The sequence below is a fragment of the Austrofundulus limnaeus genome, unplaced genomic scaffold (genome assembly GCF_001266775.1).
Source record: "Austrofundulus limnaeus strain Quisiro unplaced genomic scaffold, Austrofundulus_limnaeus-1.0 Scaffold9, whole genome shotgun sequence".
Lineage (NCBI taxonomy): Eukaryota > Metazoa > Chordata > Actinopteri > Cyprinodontiformes > Rivulidae > Austrofundulus > Austrofundulus limnaeus.
The window spans coordinates 1,894,959-1,907,995 of record NW_013952411.1 but is presented as its reverse complement, the minus strand read 5'-3'; the positions used below and the strand labels follow the sequence as shown (position 1 = coordinate 1,907,995).

At 39.4% G+C, this 13,037-nt stretch overlaps 1 protein-coding gene across 5 annotated transcripts in view; it reads right to left on the bottom strand.

Annotated features, from left to right (window-relative positions):
- The window catches only part of lrp2a (low density lipoprotein receptor-related protein 2a), a 50,105-nt gene extending 38,611 nt beyond the window's left edge, over positions 1–11,494 (bottom strand). For 3 of the 5 annotated variants that reach the window (XM_014001463.1, XM_014001465.1, XM_014001468.1), the window contains exons 1-11: positions 11,206–11,494; positions 6,154–6,261; positions 4,746–4,868; positions 4,457–4,573; positions 3,908–4,018; positions 3,706–3,819; positions 3,474–3,590; positions 2,159–2,302; positions 1,931–2,050; positions 1,607–1,735; positions 1,063–1,232 (exon numbers count right to left, since the gene is read on the bottom strand). In XM_014001463.1, coding sequence (XP_013856917.1) covers positions 1,063–1,232; positions 1,607–1,735; positions 1,931–2,050; positions 2,159–2,302; positions 3,474–3,590; positions 3,706–3,819; positions 3,908–4,018; positions 4,457–4,573; positions 4,746–4,868; positions 6,154–6,261; positions 11,206–11,479 — 1,527 coding nt within the window. In that variant the 5' untranslated portion in view covers positions 11,480–11,494. Of the gene's footprint in view, positions 1–1,062; positions 1,233–1,606; positions 1,736–1,930; positions 2,051–2,158; positions 2,303–3,473; positions 3,591–3,705; positions 3,820–3,907; positions 4,019–4,456; positions 4,596–4,745; positions 4,869–6,153; positions 6,262–11,205 lie in introns of those variants that run through there. The other 2 variants (XM_014001466.1, XM_014001467.1) reach the window with 2 other exon arrangements.
- Between the last annotated feature and the right edge of the window lie 1,543 nt (positions 11,495–13,037).

Below are 13,037 nucleotides of genomic sequence, written 5' to 3'. Positions count from 1 at the left end.
CACCCCACCCCAATCTCTAAACACAAAATTAAAAAGTTATATCACTGAACACCCAATAAAAATTTGTGACTGCAGTAAGTGCTTACTAAGCAGAGCATTTTGGTTTACTGACAAAAGACAACTTTCTAAATGCTGTTATATTTTCCAAACACTGACAAATGCTGAAAAGGTATATTTTAATACTTTTTATTTGTATCAATCAATTAAACATTTTTGTAAAGAGTCAATAGCTGTAAGCAAAAATGACAAAGTTTGTTTGCTTAAAATTTCTCTTTAAAAATAATTTTCAAAGCCTATAGCGAAAACTTGTGGACCTGCCACTGTATGACGGGACCACTCACTCAGCCTGGAAGCCTTGGCACCATGCGGCCGGCTGAGGGGGGACTGCTTTTAGCAGCGCTCCTTTTTTGAAACCAGATCCAGACATCTAAAAAGCAGGATTTTCAACTGACCTGTTTAAAGAGAAACTGAAGACGTGGAAATAGCCTGGTAGTTTAACCTTTCTGGTTGCATTCACATGCCCTGTTTGTGCTTTCCCTACTTTTAATCTGACATGTGGSCACTAAGGTGGCTAATATGCGCGGATGCCCAGTCAGAGATATGTTCTAGCGTTTCAGACAAGAGACGACAGTTCAAACCAATGAGAAGTCCGGCAAACTGAACAAAGACATTTTAGCTTGCAAAAGAATGCACATAAGTGGACAGTTCCGCTGAAAATAAATACAGCATGATTAGTTTGAACAAGATTGAGTTACAAAAATTACATCTTGGTATGTGACCATCATACCAGCCCATCAGGCAGGCTTCAAGATTAAGCTATTTGGATTCTCTTACATATCTGATTCCCTTCATTATGGCCCAGCCTCTTTGGGGCCAAAAGCCATTATTATAGTATCAGCATTGCTGGTATTTCAAAAGATAACTAAAAGAATCTGGTTCAGGCCGGTACCAGTCGAGCTCAAGAATCTAAAAGAAAAAACGACTCACTATAAAATATCAAACCACTGACATATCAGTAAAAAAATAAAGTAAAAAACATAAGAATACTTTTTAAAAAGGCACCTTATTTTGGATGGTATCAGTCCAGAAGATCATTTGGAAATGATAGTGGTAGTCCACCCCCACTGCAACCCCTCTATTCTGAGAATGAATCAAAGTACGCAGGCTGTTGCCATGGATGTCACCGATAACCAGGTCTCTGCCATTAGAAAAAACTAAGGAGGGAACGCCAGCTGCAAAAGAAAACAAGAAACACTTTCCTTAAAATCYGAATCAAAATAATCAGTGGATATTTACAGAATGTGTTTTAAAACCGATGAGGGAAGGCAGACAGTTTCAAGTCCCTACCATTACTTGCCTTTCTAACCAAAGCTAAATTCAGAGAGGTCAGTCTCTTGGTCAACACTCTTTCCATGTGTGACAAAGACAAGAGACTTACTATAACAACATTTAGCAYGCAACAATGCACCAGAAAGAAGCACAGACACTCCACACACAGGCTGCCAAAACGTAGAGTTGGGTCTATGCCAGTGCACCTCATTTGGATGGATGATTCATTCACTCGCTCACTCAAACAGAGCATATTGCATGTGAGAGTGCCACTCACTCGAGGCATCAGCTCTGCAGTATCTATGCTGCTCCAAAATGTAGCCGTCTCGGCAGCTGCAGCGATGAGAGCCGACCCGGTCCTCACACAGCTGGTCACACACGCCCCACATGGAGCAGTCATCAAAGTCTTCAGCGTGATGGAGGTAAAAACCACACGATGAAGAACAAAAGTAATACAAATATCACAAGTATGCAGGATAAATTAGAGATCTTATAAACTTTATCTTACCAACAGAGCTCAATTCAGATTTAAGGCAGCATTCAAGCCACCACTGAAATAACTATTTATTTTTAATTTAAAAAGTAAATAAAGTATAATTACCTATGCATGATCGACTGTCATTACTGCTGACGATGTATCCAGAAGGACAGGAGCAAGTTCCTCCCTCAGGGGAAGTATGACAGTGATGCTCACAGCTCAAAGATGCACATCTCCAGATACCTGATCAATGGAAAAACCAAACGAATGGTGGGTTTTCTACAGTCTTCTAAAAAATATAAATATATGTGTACATTGCAAAAAGCTGATAATAACTGGGATAGTACTAACTGCAATTGTGTCCAGCAGTGGTGTTTGTTTCATCCTCTCCCTCAGGACAGTCGGCCTTCCCATCGCACACTTTATCCATGGGGATACACAGACCTGAGGAAGGACAGGGCCATTCCTCTGGGTAACACTCCCGTGGTAKGTTACCTGAAAACAAGATGAACGAAAGAATTGGCATTTCCTGCAAAAATGCAGTGTGAATGCTTAATGTTGAAAGATTTTTTGCTGACTTTCTAAAAAAGCTGAGAGCAGCCTAAAAATAGCCAAAAAAGTAGTTAAAAATTAGCACAAAGAAACAGAAAGAGCATGTTTGCTGAATTAAGCAGTAAGAAGCTGAAATTATCACAAAAAGTTAATACTAGCGGGAAAAAGGTCAAGTTAGCTAAAAACACAGAAAACATCTGAAATTAGAAAGCAGCTGAAAGAAGCATGAAAAGCTTAAAATAACAGAAAGAAGCTAAAAGAAACAGAAAAGTTGAAATTAGCAAAAGAAAATTAGCAGAAAAGTTCAGAAGTATAGCTAAAAAGCAGATAAAAACTGAACAAAACAGAAATGAGTACAAAACGAGTTAAAAAGGCAGAACTACAAAAAGTAAAAATTAAAGATTTGTGAACATTTTAAAGGATTTAAGGATGCTGAAAATAGATACGTTCATTTTCAATAAGAAAAACATGGCAGAAAAAGCTAATTATCTCAAAAACTATAACATGCTGAAAGTCATAGCTGAAACGTCTGTAGGCGCTAAAAGTTTTGAAATTTTTTTGGAACAGTACAAAAATTGTGAAACAAGATTTGTGATGAAAAATTATCTCGAAAGTATGAATACTTTATAAGCATTCACAAAAATAGCCATCTTTTCAACCTTACGCTAAATACAAAAATCAAAAGCAAAAATGTTAAAGTTTTACAAGTGCTTCTAAACTGGAACAGGATTTTAAAAACTGGCGACTGGGACGTTGTCACTTTAAAAGCTGATGCAGGGGATTGGAGCAGTAGGGGCACATGGGGGCTCTGAAGGCTTCCATCCTTTAAAAAACACACACTTTTCACAACCATGTGGGGGAATTCTAAAGCCCTTTAGGGGGGCTGCGCAATCTTGTGCCACAAAGAGGCGTTTGAATAACACACTTAAAGGAGCGCAGGCATAGCGTCTTGCTAAACCAAACCAACCATGGAGACCAAAGATGAATCAGGTTTCAACAGCCCTAGTTCTTTCTTCCCCATTTTAGAGCTATTTAACCAGCCAAAAACCTCTGCCTCCAAAAGCACAAAGCAACATTATATACAATTACTCAGTTTCAGCTACTGTATACATACCACAGCCTTTTTCATCCGCGTTGTCCTCGCAATCATCCTCTCCATCACACAGCCACACTTGGTGGATACAGCGGCCACTGGGGCAAGAGAAGTAGTTCCCTTTACATGTGGGATACGCTGCAGGTTAAAGCGATAATGACACATCTTTATTTATTCAGGCTTTGCTGGGGGTGTTTTAGACTGAAATTGAGGTTGGTGTAAAAAAAAGAAAACACTAAGAGGCACCACATACTGCAGTTTAGCTCATCGCTTCGATCTCCACAGTCATCGTCATGGTCACACACATACCGCTGAGGAACACACAGTCCATTACGACATTGAAACAAGCCTGGATTGCAGTGCTGCGCTGAAGGAAACAGAATACAAAGAGGCTGAAAGCAGTTTCTTTAATGGTGATGTAATGCCTTTGTTTTATTAATTTTAACACTGCTCACTGCAGTTGGCCTCRTCAGAACCATCGCGGCAGTCAAGAATATGGTCGCATCGCTGTGTCCGGTTGTAGCAGGCCCCGTTAGCACACCTCATCTGGGTACACTGTGGGTAATCTGTAAGATTAAACCATCACCAGGACACCGTTATGCACTGAAATGAACCTGACAWATGTGCTTTTTATTCCAGATTTTTAACACGTGAAAAGCCATGTGAATGGGAGGGATAACAGACTGAAAATCAAAAGCACTACCATAACAGCACTGGATGCCACAAGCATTCTTTATGCAACTGTGAGATTACCACAGAATGCAGTGCTGCAAGACTACCATGTCGGCACAATAATGGCATAGCAGCTGAACTTCAGCTTGACTAATCCACCAAAGAATCTGCAATCAACCTCTGACAACAAAAAGCATATTGTGGCCCGTTCTGTCAGTCATCGAGCCTCTTAATCTTAACAAATTGATTAAAATGCCACAGGAGCCCGAGATAAAAGGGAAAAAAGTAATAATAAAAAGAACGGAAGGAGGATCATCCTGAAGAAGACTTACTGCAGTTTCTCTCATCAGATCCATCCAGACAATCTGCCAGGTGGTCACATCGGTATTCTTCTGGGATGCACGCCCCGTTAGTGCAGCTGAACTGGCCACTGCTGCACGTCCTGCCAGCTGAGACGGAACTGAAGCGTGACTATGAAGCCATAGCAAGTCTTTATCACATCCATCTTGTACCAAAACCTTTTTTATACTGCTAATCATGATCAGTGTCACAGATGCTTTAGAACTGCAAATATTTAACACTTAAAGCAAACTTTGAAAGTCTGCTGTAAGATACACTTACGGCAGTGCTGCCTCTCATCTGAGCCATCCTCGCAGTCTTCCTCGTTATCGCACACCCACACACCCGGGATGCACTCGCCATCACTCAGACACTGGAAATGGCTGTCGTCACACGTTACCTGAGCTGTCGGAATGCACACATACGTCATTATTTACTTGCTCTGAAAATGTTTACAGGAAATATTATAAACCTGCGATAATTAACAGGGACATTTCATGCAAAATGCATTTTGTTCTGTACTTGGGAATATCTAGGAGTGCAGAAAATTTTAATTTAGTTTCCCAGTGCTGCGTAGTAGGGGTGCAACAATACATGTACCTGCATCGAACTGTTCAATACAGTGCTTTAGGTTCAATACACACTACGTATCGAACATTACAGATTTCTAAAATTTATTTTATYAGCTTGTCTTCTGAAGATGCTGTGTTGAAGGATCAGTGGATCTGTGTTCGATTACACCACCTACACTCTAAAAAAACAGATGCTGGATTTACTTAACTGTGTTATGTCAGCTGGTTCCACTTAACTGAGTTGAGTAAATTCAAAGCAACATACTCATGTTCTATGGTTAGAAATTGGGTTAAGTAAATCCAACATTTCATTTCTTAGAGTGTAGGGTGCATTTTGAGCGCAAATTCACTGAGAAACTTGCTGTTTCAGCAACATTTAATTTAAAAAACTGTACTTTTGATGTTGAACAAATGTTCATACTTCATTTGAATAAATTAGAAGTTTAAAAGGGCATAGAAATTTCTCTTTTTTTTTTAATCAAAAAAATATCGAACCGTGAGACTACAGTATTGAACCGAACCGAATCGAGAATTTTCTGTATCATGCACCCCTACTGCATAGATATATATTTATAGACTGTTTGGGTCCTATTTTTCAATCTATACAGTTTGATCTATTTTCTATTATGTTTTTTGGTCGATTACATTAAATTACAGTATTTGTGACAGAACTGCCAAATAATGTATGATTACCAACTACAATTTGGTCGTCTTCATTCTCCTCTGGCTCTGGATCAGACTCTGGCTCCAACATGTAAGTCTGGATGGACAAGTCTTCCATTGACATCTTTTAATTCATTTATAAATAAAATGTTTCTGTGCCGCTATATAGTCGTAAACCCCTCTATCAAACTAGAATGGATCGCTCTGGAAGCTGGAGGAAGGTGAGGTGTGAAGTGACTCATTTAGATTAAAGAGACAGCCTCAAATCGAGTTGATCTGAGACACACCTCAGAAAATTGAAATTGGGGTTTGTAGAGTTACAATAAGGAGGGATTCAAACCAAGGCATTGCAGTTCCACTTTATATAAACCCTAACTGAATGATTCAAATGTGAAAAAGGATTTAAAAGCAGGATRTGTCTCCTTTAATGCAGAGCAACATAACGAGAAACTTACGGCAGCCTTGTTCATCGGAGTCGTCCACACAATCTGACGTCCCATCACAGTGCCAGTCCCCTGGTATACACCGACCTGTCCCACAGCGGAACTGCCCCAGTTCACATCCTGCACACAAGTTTTTCTTCTGAGCTCAAGTTTAATATAATAGCTAAACCTCCCTAACTTGTACGCAGAGCGCTAACTGGCCACGTGTGATCTCTTCATTGAACTTTTCAGGGAAGCCTTCCACTGATGAAGCACGTTGTTAACAGCATTGACAAGCCTTGGAGACAAGCGTGCCAGCCATCGGCCCCCTCCGCTCCCAGACAGCTACGCAACCTTCACCGCTCTCCAGCACAGAGCCTCCTTTTGATGTTTGCACAGAGTGGCATCTGCTGAGATAAGGTAGCACCTCTCTTCCTTCCCTGACGTTTTCCAGGGGAGATTGATTCAGGCGGTGTAGTTCAGAGGTAGAGCACTCCATCAGACCCAATCAAACAGGAATGTGCATTTCTGATGCTCTCTGTGACAGCTTGATTTATGGWACATGCTGCTCCTGTCTGCTCTGAAACGTAATTGGAATAAATAGTGGTACTGGGTGGTACCGCAGCCGTTTCAACCCAAATTCTTCACAGGAAGAGGTGTGAAGTGGTGATTAGTGGTGCATGCTTGGGGTCCATATAGTGAGTTTATTTCCTGACTTCTTGAACCATTAAAGAACAATACCTCCCTGATTCTAAGCATTTATCAAACTTAAATAAAATCCAATACACTTGCTTATTTTAGCATATATGTACATTTGCCGAAACAATATATTTGTTAAGGTCAAACTTATAAATGATTTGTTACTATATCCAAAAGCTTATTGACTTTTTTAAATGCTACATGAGAGAAACATTAATTATCTTAAASGTTTGGGATTTATAGGGGTCACTGCTTCAGCCACTGTGCTAAAAAAGCTTTGTTTGCCTTGTTTTCTACTAATAACTTCACCAACAAACCAACAAGCTGCTTTGCAACCAGCTCAATAAAACAGGCTGCAATCAATCAGCTGTTGTTCATAAAAAACTTTTTTTTCCTGCTCAGTTACTGACAGTAAATTGCTCCTACTCCATTCAAAGGGAGTTGTTGTTTTGAGGCAGTGATCCCAAAAGTTTCTGCTCCATCTAAAGCATCAAAGCAGGTAAACGTGGCAAATAGATGCTCCCTATTTAAAAAAAATCCACTGGATTCATTCAAGGAACAAAAAGGTTTGGTCAATATACTACAGGAAAACCATTGTGATGTAAAATGTAAAGGCTTAAGAAGATAACACTAAAAGGCTCAGCTGTTACAAGTGATCATTCTGCTATAATAAAGAAAAATATAACAAAGAAAGAGTGTATAGGTGCTATGCATGCAGCCTTAGGTTGAGAATGTAAAACCAACCTGTTAGAGCAGTGGCRCCCAAACATTTTCCCCGAGAGGGCCAAAATGAAAATCTATCCAGGTCTGCGGGCCAAATGCAGTAATATAATACATGAAATACTTTTTAAAGTAAAGTCCTTTATTTTTAACGATCAAGCTATGTAGTAGCCCTCTTTTGTTTTAGTCTGTGCACTTGGCGAAAGTCTGCCATACGTTCAAGTAGCAAAGGCTCATGGGACATTTCATAAATTGATAAAACATGAGTTTTTGTGGCATTATAAAGTGTGCAAATCTACACATGGGGTTAAATATGATCTAAATATTTCTTGTTGTCATTTCATGTTTCATGTTTAATCCTAATAAATCAAAGATAAAGTCAGCACCATGAATAAAAACTATCTTCACTACAGCCCTTTTATATAGACATTTGACCAATGGAAATACCATGTTTCTACATAACAGCTTACAACCTTGTAAGTTTGGCAACTGTTGGTGGGCCAAATCAAATGGCTTGGCGGGCCAAATTTGGCCCGCAGGCCCCACTTTGGGCTCCTCTGTGCTAGAGGCTATTCTAAATGCAGCCAGTGTTTTCTGACAGTATTACTTCTGGGAAAGGTGACAGAGACTGTTCACAGCAGCTGAACCTTTGAACAGCGCTGTTACTTAAAAAAAATTAAAAAAAATTGTAACTTCTTGCTCAACAAAATCTGATCAACCTGAACATGGTCTAAATTTGACTGTCAGACAGTAATGGTGATGGTAAAAGCACAGCAGATTGGTTGTAGATTACTAGATTTTAAGTTTTGTGTCATGATTTTTGGTTTAGATTTTTAAAAACCCCACGCAAACGCATCGAAACAGGTGACTCAATCAGAACGAGAATATTCCGACTTTTGGTGGTGGTAGCCGCTTTGGCACACTTCAATTTTTTTTTCAGAATACTCTTTATTTCTATCACTATTTAAGCAAAGGCTTTWGTGTGCTTTAATGTTTTGTTTTCCCCTCAATTAGCAACTTGAACCCACAGCGGGAGAGAGCACTGCTCTATCTGTGGATGAAGTGAAGAACAAAGAAAAGCAGCAGAGGAATTCTCATTAGATTGGAGCACCCAAAACAACTTCCCAACTGGGAAGTTACAATGGTGTAAAATAAAAACTAATAACTGGAAATACCACTTTAAAAACATCTTATTGAAGAGAAATCACAAGTTTACTCGTTAAAGTAGAAAAAAAGAAACACCTGTCCCCTGCTGCTATTGAAACTTGACATGTATGGAGTGGCTAAAATGTTTTGTAAGCGTTCATTAATGCCATTTTGTTTTGGCACAGTCCTCTGCACTCATTGAATGTCAGAGGAGAGAAGTTAAGAAAACGGCTGCTGGCACTACGAGATGCCGGACCCGTCCATGCTGTCAGAGCGAAGTGCTGCTGCTTGTTTCATATGGTAATCAATGCAGCATAATGCCGTCAAACGCCAAACAAGTGACTTTGGCTCTCAGCGCTGCTCTCAGAGGCTGCTAAAACCCACGGGACTTTGGCAGTGGCATGGAGGCAAAAGAGATACGTAAGGAGAGAGATGAATAAAGCCCTGACCTGGTTGTGAATACGCAACAATTTGGTGCACGTCTCTTAAAAAAACCTTTTCAAAAATAGTGTAAAAAAATCTTAAAATCAAGTTGTCCCGGTGCAAAATTGCTAGACGACTTGATTTAGCCGTGCACAGTGAATCACAGCTCACCAGTTTGTTAGAAGCTAAACAGGTGTCTGGGGAGCTGGAAAACGCTGGCGTGCACAAGTTTTTATATGCATGTGCTGCCCTTGAAAACACTGAACATGCACACACACACACACACACAACAATCTTGTTACTGTTACAGATACTGTAACTAAAAATAAAACGTAACAAATTACTGTTCTTTTAAGGAATGCATATCACACAACAACTTTTCGGCCAAATCTTTCTCTTGGATATAGCASAGTTGTAGCTGTTTTGGTGAAATAATGTGTGAAATCTCACGTGATATCGCAAAACGTCTTGCTCAGAGCAGGCCATGTGTCGTTAATAACTCTCAGACACAACCACCTCAAATTTGAGCTCCATGTCTTTTTTTAATGACTGAGTCGTTGCCATTTTTGTGTCCGCTATTGTGCGTTAACTGAGGCCATCTTGAATTGAACTGACTCCAGAAATTAATCAGTTGTAAATGGGCATCCTGTGGTTAAGTTTCATTAATATTTTTCAAGTCAAACACACACAGATTCTGGAAAAAAACATTATCGCTTGCCTTCGTCTTTCAGTGGCAGGAGACAGATAAACCAGCATGTTGAACAGGTTTGATTCCACACGAACGCACAAGAAAACTTCTTACTCTGCACATTGGGAATTATTAAGATTTTAGTGGCAAATGATTGRTGAAAAACAACTTCTTTCACGAGTTAAACACGCCTAGAACAGCACAACTCTTTGAAGATGGTTAATAAATTGACAGCACGAAGCCTCCTCAGATTGTCAAATTAGCTATTAGTGCCAGTGTAAGCATTTAGCTGCAGTATCAACCTCAAGGCCTGGATAATCAGTTCCAGAAAGGTCAGGCGAGAAACAATTATCAAACTGGAGGATTTTTGTTTGGGATCAAGGGGAGATTTAGAGAAAAGTGCCATGCTTCCTCTTAATAACGCATGAAGAACTACAAGTTTTTTCACATTTAAGTGGCACATCTGAAATTCTGACTTACCCTCTTTGGTAGCTGCTGTAAGAAAAGGCTCAAACGTTTGGGTTGTTGTGGTTCATTAATTACAAACGAGTTAATGTTCAATGTGAACATGCTGACAAAGAAAGTCGGACGACATTCTGGGCGTTCAGTCGAGTCATCACTTTGTTCACTTCGGCTGCCATCAGCAAAATTTCATCTACAAGATCAGCTGCAGCGATTCAAATAAAAGGCTATGTATTTTATTACCAACGCTGGGTGATTTTTGTTCTTGTGTGCCCTTCCCATTTTCCTTTTTTTTTTTTTTTTTTAAACAACAAGTAAATATGTGTCCATTCTCCCCTCAACTTTGAACTGTTCCTTCAGTAGAAATGATTCCATTTTGCAGCAGCTGCAATTAGTTGCTTGATTCACACTAAGGAGCTTAAATGCTAAGGGGTTGAGCAAAAAGAAAGCAGATTACAGTTCGAGAAGCAGGACTGAGCCCGGTTGCAAACGCTACAGATAAGATTGCTACACATAGAGCAGAGTTTGAGCATTTTTTTTTTTTTGCTTTTTTCTGTTTGTTTTCAGTTAGAAAATAAAGGTCTTCTTTGATCTGGATTCAGAGTCTGAGCGTGCAGTGTAAAACCTGCTCACACTGAATGAGGTTTGTACCAGCAGCTCCCAGGTCCTCACAGATTGTCTGTAAGTCACATGCTCTTTTCTGTTACTTGGCAACAGTAAAGCACAGGCAAAAGTTCCTCAAGAGAACTTCTCAGTCTGTCTGAGGGAAGGCTTTGTGCTCAACCTTTAAAGGAAGAGGTCAAACTTTTAGCCCTAAAGTCCCTGCATCAAAACCATTTTGTTTATTTATCTATTTATTTCATTCAGAAATAAATCTCTGTCTGCAACAAGTGCAGTCACATGTGGCTCCTCGGTTTATTCAGCTGGAGAGAGAAATAAAGACTTACCCTCAGAATGGCACCATCTACCACAACATATGAAGACGAGGAGGACTTTAAGCAGCAGAGCTCCCCACATTCTGGCTGGTCCGTCCAGCTCCGCGGTGCAGATGGAGGAGCTGCAAGGACTGAGGTTTGGGATGCTGTTGCTTTCCTCTCTTTCTTTTGGCCCGCTGGTTGATGAAAAGGGGCGTGCACAAAGGCCTTCTCCCCACCCCCCTCCTCCACCAAGCCAGCCTCGACCCACTGGATAAATCCCCTCTCCCAACCCTGGAAGCTGCATAATTCTATGCAGGTTGGAGGCGTCCTGAGCGCCAGTGATTTTACACTCACAGCAGGTTGCTGTGCTTATTATTTAGCCCCACGCTTGGAAACTAACAGAGAATTGCTTGGATCATGTAAGAGTTAGATAAATGAAATTAATTGGAAATACAAGCAACAAAAACAACTAGYTTTATGTTTAAAAGTCATCAAATGAACACTTACATTAAATCAACAGTTCATTTTTTTTACGATTCGTTGTTAAAAAAATGTTACATCACTTAAAAAACAAACTGCCTTTTTTTTCCTGCTACCGCTGTATTGAAGCCCATCGGCGCCCCCTGRTGGCAGAGCCGCGGAACAAACACCTGCTGCTGAACGCGTGGCGCGCTCTGTAAAGCCAAACTTTGATTGGACAAAAACAGCCAAAATTAGCTCTGTGTTTCTGTATGGCACATCATGACGACTCCTCGAAGGAATTCAGAAGATTTTATAATGGTGGAGGTATATGGAGCTTTTTTGGGGGCCATTAGTTTTGTTCAAAAGAAAAACATTTTGAAACTGAAAAATTATTTTGAAACTAAGTAATACAGATTTGAAACTCAAATTTTTCAGTTTCAAATTAATTTTTCAGTTTCAAATATATTTTTTTCAGTTTTAAAATGTTTTTCTTTTGAACAAAACTAATGCCCCCAAAAAGCTCCATAGTGGTAAACATGAATTTTGAAAACCGTAAATCTGTCGTTTTGAACGTGTGCAGAGAAAAGAAGCGGAGGCAGCCTTTCTGTTTAGTCTTTTTACAGATTTAAAGTCGGTATACAGCTGGCATAAGACTGACATTATACATTTAAATGTTGAAATAAACGTCAAACCAGTGTTGAACACCAAACAGTTGAAATCGTGTTTTTAACACACTCAACATTGAAATATCAACCAGTTTTGAGTTGCATGTCCAACCTGTAATCCAAAAGTATATCTCTTATGGTGGATTTGCAAATGARCGAACAGATCGTGCAGTGTCTACAGTCCAAGCACATCTAATGGGAGCAGCATCCAATTGGTTTTATATGGTGAGATTAAAGACATGAGTTGGAAAAATTGTAAACTTTGTTCCAATACAAAACAAATATTATACAATCAAATACTTTGTTTATGGTTTTGCAACACATTTTAGAATGCTGATCTGTAAAATGTCAAGACTTGTGCTTTTGTTTATTATTTATTCTGTAGTATTTTGTAGGGCTGTGTATTGGCAAGAATTTGACGATACGATACATATCATGACAGAGGGGTCACGATACGACATATCCCGATATATCTCAATATATCCCGATATATCCCGATATATCCCAATATATCCCAGTATATCCCAATATATCCTGATATATCCCGATATATTTCAATACTGTAAACAAGGCGATATATTACGATTTTTTTGGGTCCAAAAATTCTATTAAATAAAAACCTCTTACTGGAAAAAAAAAAACAAAAAACAAAACAAAAAATCAAAATTCATTGTCTCAGAAAATTCTAATATTACATAGACATACTTTTGATACATTTAGCTGTGTTCTGCTTTG